Source organism: Phocoena phocoena, chromosome 5 (genome assembly GCF_963924675.1).
Source record: "Phocoena phocoena chromosome 5, mPhoPho1.1, whole genome shotgun sequence".
NCBI lineage: Eukaryota > Metazoa > Chordata > Mammalia > Artiodactyla > Phocoenidae > Phocoena > Phocoena phocoena.
The window spans coordinates 135130438-135150559 of record NC_089223.1 but is presented as its reverse complement, the minus strand read 5'-3'; the positions used below and the strand labels follow the sequence as shown (position 1 = coordinate 135150559).

At 40.9% G+C, this 20122-nt stretch overlaps 1 protein-coding gene across 1 annotated transcript in view; it reads right to left on the bottom strand.

Annotated features, from left to right (window-relative positions):
* The window catches only part of KIAA0232 (KIAA0232 ortholog), a 55429-nt gene extending 35581 nt beyond the window's left edge, over positions 1–19848 (bottom strand). Inside the window, exon 1 of the mRNA XM_065878276.1 lies at positions 19618–19848. Coding sequence (XP_065734348.1) covers positions 19618–19848 — 231 coding nt within the window. The remainder of the gene's footprint in view (positions 1–19617) is intronic.
* Between the last annotated feature and the right edge of the window lie 274 nt (positions 19849–20122).

Here is a 20122-nt window from a genome sequence, read left to right as displayed (position 1 = left end):
CCCCAAAAAGAAGCCCTGTACCCACTAGCGGTTACTTCCCATTCCTCTCTCTCCCAAGTCACTGGTAACTACTAATCTGTTGTCTCTATAGATTTTCCTATGCTAGACATTTCATATAAATAGAATTATACAATCCATATCCTTTCCTGCCTGGCTTCTTTTGTTTGGTGTAACGTTTTAAAGGCTCATCCGTGTTGTGGCATGTATCAGTACTTCATTCCCTTTTATGACTAAATAATATTTCACTGCATGGATGTACCACACTTTGTTTATCCATTCATCCACTGACAGATATCTGGATTGTTCTCACCTTTCGGTTATTGTGAATAATACTGCTGTGAATGTTCATATACGAGTTTTTGTATGCACACATATTTTCAATCTTGTTGGGGATATACCTAGGAGTGGAATTGCTGGGTCACATGGTAACTCTATATTCAACCTTTTGAAGAGCTGCCGGACTATTCTTCAAAGCAGCTATACCATTTTACAATCACACCAGAAGTATATGAGGATTCTAATTTCTCTACATCCTCACCAACATTTGTTATTGTCTGTGCTTTTTATTTTAGCCATCCTAGTGAGGATGAAGTGGTATCTCATCATTTTCCCTAATGACCAATGAAGTTAAGCATCTTTTGAGGTGCTTATTGGCCATTTGCATATCTTCTTTGGACAAATGTCTATTCAAATCTTTTGCCCATTTTTAAATCATCTATTCTGAATACATATCCCTTATCAGATATAAATGATTTACAACTATTTTATCTAATTCGTTTTTTAATGTTCATTTTATTTATTTTCTTTATTATTATTATTATTATTATTATTTTGGCTGCGTCGGGTCTTAGTTGTGGTACACGGGATCTCCGCTGAGGCATGCAGGATCTTTTGTCACGGCGTGGGCTTCTTTCTAGTTGTGGCGTGTGGGTTTTCTCTCTCTAGCTGTGGCACGCTCTGTAGTGTGCGGCAGGCGGGCTCTCTAGATGCGCGCAGGCTTAGTTGCCTCACGGCATGTGGGATCTGAGTTCCCTGACCAGGGATCGAACCCGAGTCCCCTGCAATGGAAGGCGGATTTTTTACCACTAGACCACCAGGGAAGTCCCTATTTTATCTAATTCTATGGGTTGTCTTTTCACTTTCTTGATGATACCCTTTGAGGTATAAAAGCTTTTCACTGTGAGGAAGTTAATACATTGATATCTTCTTTGGCTGCTTATGCTTTGGTATCTAAGAAACCACTGCCTAATACAAGTCATGAAGATTTACTCTTATGTCTTCTCCTACGTTTTATACTTTTAGCTCTTATATTTAGGTCTATAATCCATTGTGAGTTAATATTTGTATGTGGTATGAGACAGGAGTCCAACTTCATCCTTTTACACGTGGTTATCCTGTTGTCCCAGCACCTTTTGTTGAAGACCATTCTTTCCCCCATTGAATGGTCTTGCTGGAAACTACAAAGGTTTATTTCTGAATTCTCAGTTCCATTACATACGGCCAGCCATATGTATGCCAGGATCAAACCATCTTGCTTACAGGAGCCTTGCAATAAGTTTTAAAACTGGGAAGTGTTAGTCCTCCAACTTTGTTCTTCTTTTTTCAAATTCTTTTGGCTATTCTGGGTCCCTTGCATTCCGTATGAATTTTAGGATCAGTTGCCAATTTCTGCAACAAAGGTAGCTGGGATTCTGATAGGGATTGCCTTGAATCTGCAGATCAGTTTGGGGAGCACTGCTATGTTAACAATATTAAGTCTTCTGATCATGAACACGGGATGTCTTTCCATTTATTAGATCTCTTTGATTTCTGTCAATGATGTTTTATAATTTTTAGTGTGCAAGTCTTACACTTCTTTTGTTAAATTTATTCCTACATATTTTATTCTTTTTCATACTATTGTAAATGGAATTTTCTTAATTTCATTCCTTAGGATTTTCTATACACAACACCACGTCAGTATGTCAATAGAGATAGTTTTCGTTCTTCCTTTCCAATCTAGATGTCTTTTTTGGTTCTTACCTAACTACCCTGTTAATGCTGATTTTTAAGATTTTACGTATTTCATCTTTGAAAATGTCTTTACTGATATTAATCCACAGGCATGGGTTCAACGGAACAGATTAATTGCTTAGAAGGAATTTATAAAATTCTGTTAGCTTCTTCCCTTGATACGTACATTTTTTTTTTTTTTTTTTTTTTGTGGTACGCGGGCCTCTCACTGTTGTGGCCTCTCCCGCTGCAGAGCACAGGCTCCGGACACGCAGGCTCAGTGGCCACGGCTCACGGGCCCAGCCGCTCTGCGGCATGTGGGATCTTCCCGGACCGGGGTACGAACCCGTGTCCCCTGCATCGGCAGGGGGACTCTCAACCACTGCGCCACCAGGGAAGACCGATACGTGCCTTTTAGCATGTCATCATATTGCAGATCAATCACTCCCAAGTGAAAGTTAGGTGGGAGCTTCTCACTGAAGTTAAACAGATTCTGAGATGCAGACATTTCCTTTGCACTGTGTCAAGGTGTGAAAAATGCTGCTAGAACTGCAGTTTGACCTTGGACAACATATCCAGTGCAAATTTGTGTGGGAATGGAGATTTTGCTTCTTGTTTTAACTTTTGACATAATGAAAATGCATAAAGCAACTTGACATTATTTGTGATTCAAACAATGTTAGCTGTTAGAATGACTTTACCACATTACAAATTTTGCCTATATGTGCTACTTTGCCTTGCAATTTTAGGCTGAATCCATTAAGAAACACCATCAAGTCTATAGCAAAAGCTATACCAACACTAGTATACTAGATATATTTTTATGCATCCTGCTCTTGCCACTTACTGTATTTGAGAGCTCCCTTATTCTATTTTTTTCTGCCTTCATGTACTGTGTGAATGCGTTATGACTTATTCATTAACCATTAGCATTGAACTAATAATTAGACCTTAAAAGAACACAGTATAAAAAAGCTCAAGATATTTCTATTTTACTTGCTATATTTTCTGTGCTATACTAATTAAAAGTCCACTTAGACATAAACATATAATATTATGCATGTGTCAAATATTTACTAGGTAAACTCAGCAAATCAAGTATGATTCTTCAAAGTCATAATCTTAAAGACAGAGCACAATTATTAAGCACCAAAAGAAGATGTGGCTAAAGGACTTTTCAGGCCGAGAATCTACTGTCAGGCGCTTTTCTAGACACTACTGTGAGGTAACATAAGGCTAGAGTTTTGATTGACTTTGTCTTGCCGTCTTCTATCAAAAAGGAAACTGAGAACTGGAGGAAGGAAAAGACCAGGGCATTGTGAAATGCAGCTGGAATCAACGACTGCTGTTCGCTGCGGGGCACCCGCCTCCCACAGCTTCCCATTAACAAGAGTCCTGAAAAACCAAACCACCAAGAGTCTGAATGGGACTAATGCCACTCCCATCTGTGGGCCTTAGTCCCTCTGACCACGAAGACTGGCTCAGAGAGAGGCACGTGACCAATGAGAAATGAGCACTTGAAAATGGGCCCTCCACACAAGATTTCTGCTGGGAATGCAGGGAACACACCCTCTGCAGTGTGAGCGCAGGATGCTGGAAACGTGCTCGTTGTCATTCGCCCTCCAGTCCCCAGCAGTGGCCGCAAAACCAAGCTGGTGCTGGGAGGCAGGCGGTCGCCCTAATGACACTGTGAGCTCTGAGCTGAGCCAGGCAGGGCCAGTCCTCATTCTGGACTTGCAGCTGTACGAGACTTTCTTTTTTTCCAATTAAGGCGATTTACACCAAATTTTTGGTTGCTTGTGAATGAAAGATATAGCCAGAATCTGAGGAAAGGCCTCAGTAATAAATGCACTTCTCACTGCTCAAAGGAACTGTAAACTGCCTCTAAAAAATGAATAGCGCCAATTAAATGAGAACTTCAGGTTAAGTGCATCCTTTTTTTTTCCTACTAGGTCTTCAGCCAACAAGTTCCTCATTGGCCTCCCTGCTTTCAGTTGCCCAACCCGATCACCCATTACCATGCTTGCCATTTGGTACTGCTGACTAAATATAGCAATGGGTCTTTTTGTCTCCAGGACTAAAATACAAATCCTCCAGCAGAGCACATCAGGTTCTTTGGACTCAGCTTCCTGCTCGCCTCTCTCGGTCTAATCTCCTCCCTCTCCCTCCCTATCCTCCTCTGGCCTCCCAGTATCAGGCCCCTTCCTGCTCCTGTGACCTCGCACACACCCGCCTTTTCTTCTTCCTTCACGGCTGTTCAACCGTGATCTTGCCTGTGGTTCCCGCCGCCGCTGCCCCCCAGGCCCACGTCCCGGACTGTGCACAGCCAGAGCACATCACAGACCCGAACCTGATGGCCGTCTCCCAGAGCCCACCCCCCCCACCAGTCATCTCTGCAGTCCTGGTGCTTGCTGCTGTCTAGCAAGCACGTCATGGCCATTCATGTGGTGAGTAAAAACCCAGGCATTAAATGCAGTACTGATATTCAAAACATCTTCTCTATTCCATGAAAAGATTTTACCAAACCCACCCCCACCCCTTTCACTATCTGAGGGAGTCTGTGGACATGAACTTGTGCACCCACCATTAGTACTAACTCCTATTCTCAATTTTTTTTCACACTCCTTATGTGTAAAGTTAATTTAAATTAATGTCTATTGAGTGAATGATTGTTGAAATACAGTATATGCAGCAAGACACCTGAGGAACCCAGGATGGGTCCACTGTTATTGTTAAAGGAAAACACTGCAAATGCTAGCTTTTCCAAGCAGTGAAATGCTACACTAATGGGGATATACTGTAAAGTAGGTTACAAGTGGGCTGAAAGAACAAGTTTTGTTGAATACAGAAATGATCCAACTCAACTAGCAATCAGTACAAGGATTATTCTTATTTAACCTGTGGGCAAAACCAGAAAGTGCAATAACCCAGCTACATTTCTAGAATGATGGACTCTGAGGTAGAAGATACAATTAATCAGGGATTTAAAAGAAACTGCAACAAAGCTACAAAAGTCAAGACAGTGAGGTACTGGCATAAAGATAGGCATATAGACCAAAGACTAGAACAGACAGCCCAGTAACAGACCCTCACATATATGCTCAAATTATTTTCAACAAGTGTGTCAAGAGCATTCAATGAGGAAAGGACAGTCTCTTCAACAAATGGTGCTGGGAAAACTAGACACCCACATGCAGAAGAATGGAATTTGAGTCTTACCACATACCAAATATAAAAGTTAACTCAAAATGGATCAAAGACCTATGCATAAAAGCTAAAACTATAAAACTCTTGGAAGAAACATAGGGCAAAGCTTCTCAGCATTGCATTTGGCAAAGATTTCTTGGATGTGACACCAAAGACACAGGTAACAAAATAAAAAATAGACAAACTGGGCTCCATGAAAAATTTTAAATTTCATGCACTGAAAGACACGATGAACACAGTGAAAAGGCAAACCCCGGAAATATTTGCAAATCATGTATCTGATAAGGGGTTAATATCCAGAACCTATAGAGAACTTCTAAACTCAACAACAACAAAACAACCAGATTCAAAAATGGGAAAAGGACTTGAAAGTCTCCAAAGAAGATATGCAAACAGACAATAAACACAAGAAAAGATGCTCAACAACATTAATCATCAGGGAAAATGTAAATCAAAACTACAATGAGGGGGTTTCCCTGGCGGCGCAGTGGTTGAGAGAGTCCACCTGCCGATGCAGGGGACGCGGGTTCATGCCCCGGTCCAGGAAGATCCCACATGCCGCGGAGCGGCTGGGCCTGTGAGCCATGGCCGCTGAGCCTGCGCGTCCAGAGCCTGTGCTCCGCAATGGGAGAGGCCACAACAGTGAGAGGCCCACGTACCGTGGGGAAAAAAAAAAAAAAAAAAACTACAATGAGGTACCCCTCACACCAATTAGAATAGCTACTATGTAAAAACAAACAAACAAACAAACAGGAAGTAACAAACGTTGGTGAGGATATGTAGAAATGGAACCCTGTGCACTACTGGTGGGAATGTAAAATGGTGGAGCTAGTGTCACTTCCTCAAAAGATTAAAAACAGAATTATCGCATGATCCAGCGATTCCACTTCCAGATATATACCCCCCAAAGCTGAAATCAGGGTCTCGATAAGACATTTGTACACTCATGTTCATAGCAGCATCGTTCACAGTAGCTAAAATGTGGAAGCAACCCAAGTGTCCACTGAGAGATGGATGGATAAGCAAAATGTGGCATATCCATATGATGGAATATTATTCAGACTTAAAAAGGAAGGAAATTCTGACCTGCTACAACATGGATGAACCCTGAAGACATTGTGCTCAGTGAAATAAGCCAGTCACAAAAGGACAAACACTGCATGATTCCACTGATACGAGGTACTTCAGAGCAGTCAAAATCATACAGACAAAATGTACAGGGCTTCCGTGGTGGCACAGTGGTTAAGAATCCGCCTGCCAATGCAGCAGACATGGGTTTGAGCCCTGGTCCAGGAAGATCCCACATGTGGCGGAGCAACTAAGCCTGTGAGCCACAGCTACTGAGCCTGCGCTCTAGAGCCCGCAAGCCACAACTACTGAGCCCACGTGCCACAACTACTGAAGCCCGTGTGCCTAGAGCCCGTGCTCCGCAACAAGAGAGGCCATCGCAATGAGAGGCCCGCACACCGCAACGAAGAGTAGCTCCTGCTTGTCACAACTAGACAAAGCCCACACACAGCAGCGAAGACCCAACACAGCCAAAAATAAATAAATAAAATAAATTTTAAAATGGGAAAGATGGTGGTGGTGATGAGGGAAGAAGCTACAGTAACTTCTCTGAAGGGCAGGCAGGCCCCAGTGTGTACCTATGACATCTGCACTCGCCTCCATCATGTTTCCCCCTCCACACACAAGTCATACACCTGAGAAAGAAGCACACATCTATTCATTTCTTTAATAAATCTCTGAGCATCTTCGACATCCCATGAATTGCTTTAAGGGCTGGGAATACAGCAGAAAACATGGCAGACAAGGTCCCTAACTTCATGAACTGTATATTCCAGCAGAGGAGACATACAAATAAATATAAAATATCACAAATAATCATACAATTCCAGGTAGCAACAAGTGTTATGAGGAAAAATTAAGTAGAAAAGAGGACTGAGAATGGAAGGTTTCTTTTTAAATATGGTGGTCAAAGAAAGACTAAGGAGAAGATAAGCAAAATAAACACCAAACTAAACAAGAAAACAAATGAACACCCTCTTTAAAAAGTAACTGGTGGACAATCCATGAAAGAGAAAATGGGTAAGTTGGATTTCACTAAAATATAAACTGCTCTGTGAAAAACAATGTCAAGAGAATTAGAAGACAAGCCACAGACAGGGAGAAATGTTTGCAAAAGACACATCTGCAAGAACTGCTACACAAATTCACAAAAAACTCTTAAAACTCAATAATAAGAAAACAAACAACCTGATTAAAAGATAGGCCAAAGACCTCAACAGACACCTCATCAAAGGAGATATACAGATGGCAAATAAGCATATGAAAACATGCTCTACATAATGTCATCAGGCAAATGCAAATTAAACAACAGTGAGATACCACTACACACCTTTAGAATGGCCAAAAACTGGAACACTGACAACAGCAAATGCTGGCGAGAACGTGGAGCAACAGTAACTCTCCCTCACTGCTGGTGGGAACGCAGAATGGTGCAGTCACGTCGGAAGGCAGTGTGGCAGTCTCTTCCAAAACTAAACGTACCCTTACCATTCCATCCAGCAATCAGGCTTCCTTGGTATTCACCCAAAGGAGCTGAAAACTTACTTCCACACAAAACCCCCCACACGCATGCTTACAGCAGCTTTACTGGGAATTGCCAAAACTTGGAAGCAACCAGTATGTCCTTCAGTAGGTGAAGGGATAAATAAACCGTGGTCCATCCAGACAGTGACTGTCACTAGGCACTAAAATGAGATGAGCCAGCAAGGCACTGAAAGCCATGGAGGAACCTTAAACGCATATCACTAAGTGAAAGAAGCCAATCTGAAAAAGCTGCGTACTGTATGATCCTGACGATGGAAAAGATAAAACTATGGAGGCAGTAAAAAAAGCAGGCACCGGGGGTTAGTGGAGAGGGAGGGATGACGAGACAGAGCAAACAGATTTTTAGGGCTGTGCAGCTACTCTGTCTGATCCTATAATGGTGGATACATGTCATTACACACTTGCCCACACCCACAGAATGTACACCACCAAGAGTGAACCCTCATGTAAACTATGGACTTGAGGTAACAATGATGTCAATGCAGGTCTGTTGATTGTAACAAAGGTACCACTCTGGCAAGGGATGCTGATGGTGCGAGAAGCTGTGCATATGTGGAGGCACAGGGGATATGGGATCTCTATACTTTCCTCTCAACTGTACTATGAATCTAAAAGTGCTCTAAAAAAACTGCCTTAAAAAAAAACAAAACAAACAAAAAAAACAAAAACTGGCAGCAGATCAACTCTCCTGCCCAGACTAACCAGAAAAGCCAGATAACATACCAAACCAAACCAAACACCCAACGCCCACGCTAAGTCATTAGTGACCTATTGAGCCACCCAGGCCTCGAGAAAAGCAGGAAGGACCGTTCCAGGGAGGGACAGCTAAGGCTGCTTTCTCCCTTGGGAAATGTACCCATTCCAGGCCCCAGACAAAAGGCTGAGAAAAAGGTAGCCTTTAAGAGGCAATAAACCAGTGGAGCTGGGGGTGGTCTCTCAGAGCTGGAGAGAAAAAACTAGAGATGTAGGCATCAGGATCCCAGAAAAAGGAAGGAGTGGAAAACAGAAGCCACAGTCTGCTGGATTCCCCTCTGGACACGTGAGGAATTCTAAAACCGTGTGGGGCACAGGTGGCGGCGGCTTCTGTGTCAATGGAATGTTCTATTTATTTTTCTGGGAGTAATTACATAGATACAAGCTTTGTGAAAATTCACTAGTTTGTACCCTTTCTGTATGCATTTTATACCTCAATTAAAAGTTTAATTCTTGTACAGAATCCAGAGTTGCTCCCTATCTGCAACAGTTAATGAAGTTCTTGGGAGCCTTGGGACCTAAAAAAAAATCTAACATCGTAAGAACATCTAAAGCAATCACACAGGTTAAGGGTCTATCATGAAAGGAAATTTCAGAGGAGCTCTGCAAAGATAAAAGTCCTAGAAGTAGCAGAGAGAACAAAATCATGAAGAGAGTGGATAGCATTAGCAAGTGGTTTGTTTGAGGCCCAAATCTTAGCATGTAGTACAATCAGGGAATATTTACTAAAATTTAAATTTATAATAAGAAAGCGTGACTTTGTACACAGGTATTTAGAGAGCGCTTCTTTTTGATGGGTCAGCACCCTCATCATCCCAGATTTCCTTGGGAGCCCACCCTCTCCAATTCTGAGTCCTCATGGTTCCAAGTGCTTGTAGCCCAGGCACCAAAGTCCCCTCATCCTAGCAGCTGGGTCAGGGACCGGTCATGCACGGATGAGGGTGGGAGCCTGGGCTTACAGTGAGGAGGGGAGAGGGGAAGCTCGAGAATAACGGCAACAGAGAAGGCAAACTTCAAGATGAGGCACTGATTCTTTGAAGGCCCCTCAAGCTGCCGCTGAGGCCAGCCCTACCCCATGGACATTTCAAGCTTTAAAACCAATAAATGCGCCAATCAATGTTTCCCAGCTGTGTGATGCTGGGCAAGTTACTTAGCCACTGTGTCTAAGTACCACCACCTGTGGAATGGGGACAGCAGGGTGGCTGAGGGTTAAATGAGTTGCCGTGTGTTGGAAGTGAGTGCTCCAGCTCGAGGCTCACATGCGGTACATGATGCACATGGGCTTGTGTTTTACCATTACTTCTGTTTAAGACAGACCAAGCTGGGTTTTCTGTCATAATCAAGGACCAGACAAACAAAGCTTTCATGATGCTGAGAACATTAAAATATAAAGACATAAGAAGTGTCTTAATAAACTCTTGGATGGTGGTTTTAACGTAATTGGCTACATAGGAAAACTAAGACTGCCTGGGGTTGTGTAAGAATGACGTGGTGAAAGGCAGTTCCACCTTCCTAAAATAATTCTTCCTACTCATGACAGGTTATTGGGAACTTGCTGTTGACCATGATCCTCAGGACAAGAAAAGTTAACTCCCACCTTTAAATTACAGTTTTACTATAGCTTTCCTTTCGGCCATTTTTAATAAGACTATGAAATATTTTGGAATAATGTAACACAGTCTGTTTTAAGAGTTGCAGGAGCCAGGCTAATGCTCCGAGCCTCCTAGCAAAGCACACCGCTGTCTGCCGCTCACTTCTGCTCCATGGGCACTCAACTCATAGTTCAACTGTGAGCTGAGAAGACAAAGCGATCCTTCCCCACCTCTAAAGCCCACAGTGCATTAAAAAACAGTAAACCAATTCCACGTAGTTTCTAAAACTTGCCTTTACAGTAGAGTGTTTTAATGTTATTCATTCAACAATTATTTGTTACATACAAAAGCCAACAAAAACAAAACTCTGACATAACAAATGGTCACGGGATCTGGCTGCCAGACATGAGTTTAAATCCTGACTCATTACTAACCACCCGGCCTTAGGCATGTCACCTAACCCCTCCGAACATATATTTCCAGGTGAGTAAAAGCAGGGAAAATACCACTTAGCTTCAAGATGTGGCAGGAAATGGCCGGCAGTGTTCTCTACACAACAAGGAGACTAATTTTAAAAAGATGGAAGGCACTACAGCACACGCCAATGACTAAATGTACATGGGATAACCAAGTTAGAAAAAAGATCATCATTTTGCGACTATCAAATTAATAATTAATTCAGGTGGGAGTCATCTATGGGCGGCAAACTCAAAAGTCTCCTCTGGACAGGTGACCCGAAAACTACACAGAGAAGTGTTCAGCTTTACGGTGCAGAAACCTGGCGGCCACCATCTGAACCAAAGTCAGCATCAACAAGAATGAAACAGACTGACATCATGTGCTGTCCACCGTGATGCACAAAAAAGAGGGAAACTCATCGCTTCAGTAACATTACACAACGTTACTCCCATAAATCATAAGCTGACTCTAAACAGGAGGAAACATCAGACAAACCCAAATAAGGGATATTCTACAAAATAATAACTGCCCTGTTCTCTTCAAAACTGTCAACATCATGAGACACAAAGGAAAGATGAGGAACTATTCCTGATTAAAAGAAATTAAAGAGATGTGACCACGAAGGTCAACGCAGGACCCTAGATGAGGGAAACAATTACAGTGGAGGACATCAATGGGACAGCTAACAATAACTGAACACTGACAGTAGATTAGATAATAATGTGTCGGTGTTAACTTCCTGAATTTTACACCTGTTCTATGGCTAAGAGAAAATCCAGTCTTCAGAAATAATATGCTGACATTCACAGAAAGACAGACAAGATGAAAAGGCAGAGGGCTATGTACCAGATGAAGCAACAAGATAAAACCCCAGAAAAACAACTAAATGAAGTGGAGATAGGCAACTTTCCAGAAAAAGAATTCAGAATAATGACAGTGAAGATGATCCAGGACCTCAGAAAAAGAATGGAGGCAAATATCGAGAAGATGCAAGAAATGTTTAACAAAGACCTAGAAAAATTAAAGAACAAACACCTAGAGGCACTAAAGAACAAACAAACAGAGATGAACAATATAATAACTGAAATAAAAAATACACTAGAAGGAATCAATAGCAGAATAACTGAGGCAGAAGGATGGATAAGTGACCTGGAAGACAGAATGGTGGAATTCACTGCTGCAGAACAGACTAAAGAAAAAAGAATGAAAAGAAATGAAGACAGCCTAAGAGACCTCTGGGACAACATAAAACGCAACAACATACGCATTACAGCGGTCCCAGAAGGAGAAGAGAGAGAGAAAGGACCCAAGAAAATATCTGAAGAGATTATAGTCAAAAACTTCCCTAAAGGAAATAGCCACCTAAGTCCAGGAAGCGCAGAGAGTCACAGGTAGGATAAACCCAAGGAGAAACAGGCTGAGACACATGGTAACCAAACTGGAAAAATTAAAGACAAAGAAAAATTATTGAAAGCAACAAGGGAAAAATGACAAATAACATACAAGGGAACTCCCATAAGGTTCACAGCTGATTTCTCAGCAGAAACTCTACAAGCCAGACGGGAGTGGCATGACATATTTAAAGTGATGAAAGGGAAGAACCTACAACCAAGATTACTCTACCTGGCAAGGATATCATTCAGATACGATGGAGAAATCAAAAGCTTTACAGACAAGCAAAAACTAAGAGAATTCAGCACCAACAAACCAGCTCTACAACAAATGCTAAAGGAACTTCTCTAAGTGGGAAACACAAGAGAAGAAAAGGACCTACAAAAACAAACCCATAACGAGGAAATGATAAAAGGAACATACATATCGATAATTACGTTAAACGTGAACGGATTAAATGCTCCAACCAAAAGACACAGGCTTGCTGAATGGATACAAAAACAAGACCCACATATATGCTGTCTACAAGAGACCCACTTCAGACCTAGGGACACATATAGACCGAAAATGAGGGGATGAAAAAAGATATTCCATGCAAATGGAAATCAAAAGAAAGCTGGAGTAGCAATACTCATATCAGATGAAATAGACTTTAAAATAAAGAATGTTACAAGAGACAAGGAAGGACACTACATATGATCAAGGAATCAATCCAAGAAGAAGATATAACAATTATAAATATATATGCACCCAACATAGGAGCACCTCAATACATAAGACAACTGCTAACAGCTATAAATGAGGAAACTGACAGTAACACAATAATAGTGGGGGACTTTAATCCATCACTTACACCAATAGACAGATCATCCAGACAGAAAATTAATAAGGAAACACAAACTTTAAATGACACAACAGACCAGATAGATTTAATTGATATTTATAGGACATTCCAACCAAAAACAGCAGATTGCACTTTCTTCTCAAATGCACACAGAACATTCTCCAGGACAGATCACATCTTGGGTCAAAAACCAAGCCTCAGTAAATTTAAGAAAACTGAATTCATATCAAGCATCTTTTCTGACCACAACGCTATGAGATTAGAAATCAATTACAGGGGAAAAAATGTAAAAAACACAAACACATGGAGGCTAAACAATACATTACTAAATAACCAAGAGATCACTGAAGAAATCAAAGAGGAAATCAAAAAATACCTAGAGACAAATGACAATGAAAACACGATGATCCAAAACCTATGGGATGCAGCAAAAGCAGTTCTAAGAGGGAAGTTTATAGCAATACAAGCCTACCTCAAGAAACAAGAAAGACTTCAAATAAACAATCTAACCTTACACCTAAGGGAACTAGAGAAAGAAGAACAAACAAAACCCAAAGTTAGCAGAAGGAAAGAAATCATAAAGATCAGAGCAGAAATAAATGAAATAGAAACTAAGAAAACAATAGCAAAGATCAATAAAACTAAAACCTGGTTCTTTGAGTAGATAAACAAAATTGATGAAACTATTAGCCAGACTCATCAAGAAAAGGAGGGAGAGGGCTCAGATCAATAAAATTGGAAAAGAAGTTACAACAGACACCGCAGAAATACAAAGCATCCTGAGACTACTACAAGCAACTCCATGCCAATAAATTGGACAACCTGGATGAAATGGACAAATTCGTAAAAAGGTATAACCTTCCAAGACTGAACCAGGAAGAAACAGAAAATATGAACAGACCGGTCACAAGTAATGAAACTGAAACTGTAATTAATCTTCCAACAAACAAAAGTCCAGGACCAGAGGGCTTCACAGGTGAATTCTATCAAACATTTAGAAAAGAGCTAACACCCATCCTTCTCAAACTCTTCCCAAAAATTGCAGAGGAAGGAACACTCCCAAACTCATTCTATAAGGTCACCATCACCCTGATCCCAAAACCAGACAAAGATACTACAAAAAAAGAAAATTACAGACCAGTATCCCTGATGAATATAGATGCAAAAATCCTCAACAAAATACTAGCGAACAGAATCCAACACCACATTAAAAGGATCATACACCATGATCAAGTGGGATTTATCCCAGGGATGCAAGGATTCTTCAATATACGCAAATCAATCAATGTGATACACCATATTAACAAATTGAAGAAGAAAAACTGTATGATCATCTCAATAGATGCAGAGAAAGCTTTTGACAAAATTCAACAGCCACTATGATAAAAACCCTCCAGAAAGTGGGCATAGAGGGAACCTGCCTCAAAATAATAAAGGCCATATATGACAAACCCACAGCAAACATCATTCTCAATGGTGAAAAACTGAAAGCATTTACTCTAAGATCAGGAACAAGACAAGGATGTCCACTCTCACCCCTATTATTCAACATAGTTTTGAAAGTCCTAGCCACGGCAATCAGAGAAGAAAAAGAAATAAAAGGAATACAGACTGGAAAAGAATAAGTAAAACTGTCACTGCAGATGACCTGATGCTATACATAGAGAATCCTAAAGATGCCACCAGAAAACTACTAGAGCTAATCAATGAATTTGCTAAAGCTGCAGGATACAAAATGAATGCACAGGAATCTCTTGCATTCCTATATACTAATGATGAAAAATCTGAAAGAGAAAATAAGGAAACACTCCCATTTACCATTGCAACAAAAAGAATAAAATACCTAAGAATAAACCTACCGAGGGAGACAAAAGACCTGTATGCAGAAAACTATAAGACACAGATGAAAGAAATTAAAGATGATACAAACAGATGGAGAGATATACCATGTTCCTGGGTTGGAAACATCAATATTGTGAAAATGACTATACAACCCAAAGCAATCTACAGATTCAATGCAATCCCTATCAAATTACCAATGGCATTTTTTACAGAACTAGAACAAAAAATCTTAAAATTTGTATGGAGACACAAAAGACCCCAAATAGCCAAAGCAGTCTTGAGGGAAAAAAACAGAGCTGGAGGAATTAGACTCCCTGACTTCAGACTATACTACAAAGCTACATTAACCAAGACAATATGGTACTGGCACAAAAAGAGAAATATAGATCAATGGAGCAAGTTAGAAAGCCCAGAGATAAACCCACGCACCTATGGTCAACTAATCTATGACAAAGGAGGCAAAGATATACAATGGAGAAAAGACAGTCTCTTTAATAAGTGGTGCTGGGAAAACTGGACAGCTACATGTAAAAGAATGAAATTAGAACACTTCCTCACAGCACACACAAAAATAAACTCAAACTGGATTAGACACCTAAATGTAAGACCAGACACTATAAAACTCTCAGAGGAAAACATAGGAAGAACACTCTGACATAAATCACAGCAAGATCTTTTCTGATCCACCTCCTAAAGTAATGGAAATAAAAACAAAAGTAAACAAATGGGACCTAATGAAACTTAAAAGCTTTTGCAAAGCAAAGGAAACTACAAACAAAACGAAAAGACAACCCTCAGAATGGGAGAAAATATTTGCAAACAAATCAACGGACAAAGGATTAATCTCCAAAATATATAAACAGCTCATGCAGCTCAATATTAAAAAAACAAACAACCCAATGAAAAAATGGGCAGAAGGCCTAAATAGACATTTCTCCAAAGAAGACATACAGATGGCCAAGAAGCACATGAAAAGCTGCTCAACATGACTAATTATTAGAGAAATGCAAATCAAAACTACAGTGAGGTATCGCTTCACACCAGTTAGAATGGGCATTGTCAGGAAATCTACAAACAACAAATGCTGGAGAGGGTGTGGAGAAAAGGGAACCCTCTTGCACTGTTGGTGGGAGTGTAAATTGATACAGCCACTATGGGGAACAGTAAGGAGGTTCCTTAAAAAACTAAAAATAGAATTACCATATGACCCAGCTATCCCACTACTGGGTATATACCCAGAGAATACCATAATTCAGAAAGACACATGCATCCCAATGTTTGCAGGACTACTTACAATAGCCAGGTCATGGAAGCAACCTAAATGCCCACTCACAGACGAATGGATAAAGAAGATGTGGTACATATATACAATGGAATACTACTCAGCCATAAAAAGGAACAAAATTGGGTTACTTGTAGAGACATGGATGGATCTAGAGACTGTCACAGAGAGTGAAGTAAGTCAGAAAGAGAAAAGCAAATATCGTATATTAACGTATATATGTGGAACCTAGAAGAATGGTACAGATGAACCAGTTTGCAGGGCAGAAATTGAGACACAGATGTAGTGAACAAATGTATGGACACCAAGGGGGGAAAGTGGTGGGCGGGTGGTGGTGGTGGGATGAACTGGGAGATTGGGATTGACATATATACACTAATATGTATAAAATGGATAACTAATAAGAACCTGCTGTACAAAAAAATAAATAAAATATAATTCAAAAACTCTAAATAAATATAATATGCTGATTTATGTAGGATAAGCAGGCATAAAAAGGAGAGGAGAGAAATAAAGTAAAAGTGGGAAAATGTTAGCAACTGGGGCTGACTGAGGTTCTTTGTCGTACTCTTCCAATCCTTCTGATGTTTGAAATTATTTCAAAAAATAAGTTTAGGGGCTTCCCTGGTGGCGCAGTGGTTGAGAATCCGCCTGCCGATGCAGGGGACACGGGTTCGTACCCCAGTCCGGGAAGATCCCACAAGCCGTGGGGCGGCTAGGCCCGTGAGCCAGGTCCGCTGAGCCTGTGCGTCCAGAGCCTGTGCTCCGCAACGGGAGAGGCCACAACAGTGAGAGGTCCACGTACCGCAAAAAAAAAAAAAAAAAGAAAAAAGTTTAAAAAAATTTTTAAGATGAATATATGATTTCCGCCATTAAGCATCTTATAAACTACTGGGAAAGATAATACACTCTAATAACTATAATTAAGAGCTCTATAGCAGAAACATGGTCAAGTTTGGAAGAAGAAGCCATTGTTTTCATCAGGAATTATCAGAAGTGGATTCAGAGGAAGGTGACCTGGACCTTGAAGGATGGGTTAGAAAAGTAGTTTATATTTACATCTAAAAATGATGTATAGTGAATTCCTGATTTATCTAAGCATACATTTATCAGAATATGGTAATCTTGACAAAAAGAAAAAAGAAAAAATAGAATTTGTGGAAATAAAATTACTAAGACCCACCTATAATATCTACGTATTAAAAGGCAGTTGTTCTCCAGCACTACGCAGTACACAGCTGTCGCCACAACTGTATTTACAAACCTGCCCAAATCAGAGGTTTACATGTAACTCTGTTTGTTAGTCAGCCTCAACCAAGACCAGGGCCTGATCAGCTGTACTTCCTACCCAATCACCAGGGGCTGCTGAGACAAGTACAAAATCTGTTTCTCAGAACTCAAGAGCTCTTTGTGTGTTTCTTTTAGCTAAAACTGTGAAAAGCCATGAATTCAACATGACAAATAAGGCCAGTAGTTGAAGCAATGGCCTTAAAACTAGGCATTTTCAAGTCAAGGTTAGACTAATTCAAGGACTGAGGGGTGAGAAAAGATGCAAGGAAACAAACACCCAAAAGTGGAGTCACTTGGCCTCCAAATGAGGGGTGAGCCCACCCACAGTGTGACCCAGGGATCAGAAGAGTGGCACGCTTGCTCGCCCACAGCAGGCTGGTGAGTATGCCCATTAGGTGGAGTCTGAATCACAGAAGGTCAGCTCAGGCCCTTCCCTTGGCTCTATGCCCTGACTCTCTCTGGGGGGATACAGTGAGCATATCCTCCTCCTTGAGTCATGGAAAAGTTATGGGTCATCTCCTATGAAAGGTCATTTTCAATTTGACCTTCCCCATCAGCATGGGACTTGGCACTGTGCGAGCCAGGGCTGAGCAGAAAAGGATTTTAGGGCCCTTTTAATTCCCTGTGGATTCTCCTTGTAATTCCAGACATGCTCTGTTTTCACTAACCTTTATCTGTCCTGTGTCCTAAAGATGAACCAGAACAGGGAGGATCAACACAGTAGGCCACTGACAGCTGCCAAGACACCCACCCCCCGCCCTCCGCCACCCTACAGCGAACACCGAGACCAAAGGGATTCACAAACAGGTCTCATCACGGAAGTGTTCACCATAATCTTAATAGCAGGCCTATGTTTTACCCCTTTTTCCATGTACTATAGCACCTAACACATAGATACTCTGTGCTAATATATTTATTGGTGTTGATACTGTTAATACACAATTTTAAGAAGAAGCCTTATTAAACTCCTACTAAAAAACGATTTGTTTCCTACACGTACATATTTACAACTGAAGTACATGGTTTTTGAGTAAAGAGGAATATCTTCCTCATTTCTGGAAATAAAAATTCTTCTATGTTGGTAGATTTAACATGTTACCTGCCCTTAAAGTACATTTACTGGAAGTATGATGGAAAATAATAGAGCTTTGGTAAGAAAATTATGCAAAATACTGACCGCCAAAATAACACACTTTCTGATTATTAGGTTTTAAGTCAACCCCCTCAAAGCCTTACTTGACCTAATAATCACCAGCCAGGGCAGTAAGCAACCTGGAAGCAGGGGAAATGTAGTTGTGTCCAGCTAGAAAGGATGCGGAACACCAGCAGTGGGAAATACTCTGCTCAACTGACATGTGACAGAATGTTAGGCACGCTGTGAAACCCCCTGTATGTACAGGACTCTGAAACTGCTCTGTAGTTTGGAAGGTCAAAGCCAGATTCTTCCGTCGATGAAACTTTGCTCCTGTTTTCAGTGTTAGTAACAATGGTTTAAAACAACAACAACAAATACTGCCCACAAAACACTCCCTTTTTAAAAAACTGTTTATCTTTTGGCCGTGACACAAGGCATGTGGGACCTTAGTTCCCCAACCAGGGATCGAACCTGTGCCCCCTGCAATGGAAGTGTGGAGTGCTAACCACTAGACCGCCAGGGAATTCCCAAAACACTCCCTTTTACATGAAATTTGTACCCAGAAGTCACCCAGAGCTCATTGGTTCAGTGCTGATGACTCTGCCTCCCTTTCAGCAAGCCTCACATTCAGGAGCTTCTCTTGGAGAGTGAGACTGAAGTTGAGATTTTTTTCAAGAACATAGATTTGGTTGCTTTCTTCACTTTAAGCACCTAAGTCAAGTAAAATGTATATTGGCCACTTTAAAGTTATATGCTTTACCAAAATTTTAAGTCTACTGATTGAAAACACACACTTTGATTAATAAGCAGCTTGTCATCATTCTTAGAGATAAAATGAAATATTAAACTTTGGACTGTTAAGAAGTGTAACAGACCCAACGATTAAAACGTCTAATCACAATGTGGGATTTTCCTAAATAGCAGAAACCAACATTCCGGAGCAGTGCTAACTCAAAGGCAGTGGGTCATCAAACTATTACCTTCTGTGACAAGATCCAGAGTCTGTGCCAGAATGCAATCAACATCAAGAAAATGTCAGAGAAAATGACTGAACCAAACAGTGTGTTTGGTAACGCGGCTCATCTATATTCACTGACAGCTTAAAAAGTTTGTGGACCCCAGCCGTCTAACTTGTGCTGGAATACGAAAGTGCTCTTTGAAGGAGAATGTAAACACAATCATAAATTTTCACAAAACATTTACAGTATGTAAATACCTGTTCCTGCAGGTCGTAGTCATAGCTGTCATGCAGCAGAAGACTGAGGACGTATCGAGTATAAATCATGGCATCAATGCCACATTTCTCTAGCTCTTGTCCCAGCCAGGTCTGCACTGGACCCAAAGCATGAAGCAGAGACATTTCAGAGACAGATACAGGGCCTGGATAAGAGCTTGAGGAGCTTTCAGGTGGTAAACCATCCACAACAACTGTACAGACAGGGCACATGAATTTAGGTTGCTGACATCCTTAAAATGCGGAGCATGTTCTGCAGTGATGTTCTGTTGGTATCTGGAGGGGATTTTCACTCCAGTAAAAAGGAGAGGTGCTTGACATCTAGGGTAAGCATTTATTTTTGCTGGCAGTCAGCCATCTAGAACTGAATTTCCCTCTTCAGGCATGACCAATGAATCAACATCCTGATAGCAACATACATGTAGATGTGATTTTCTACTTTAATTTCACATTGAGGCCAAATGTAAGTCTCCAGCAGAACCTACAA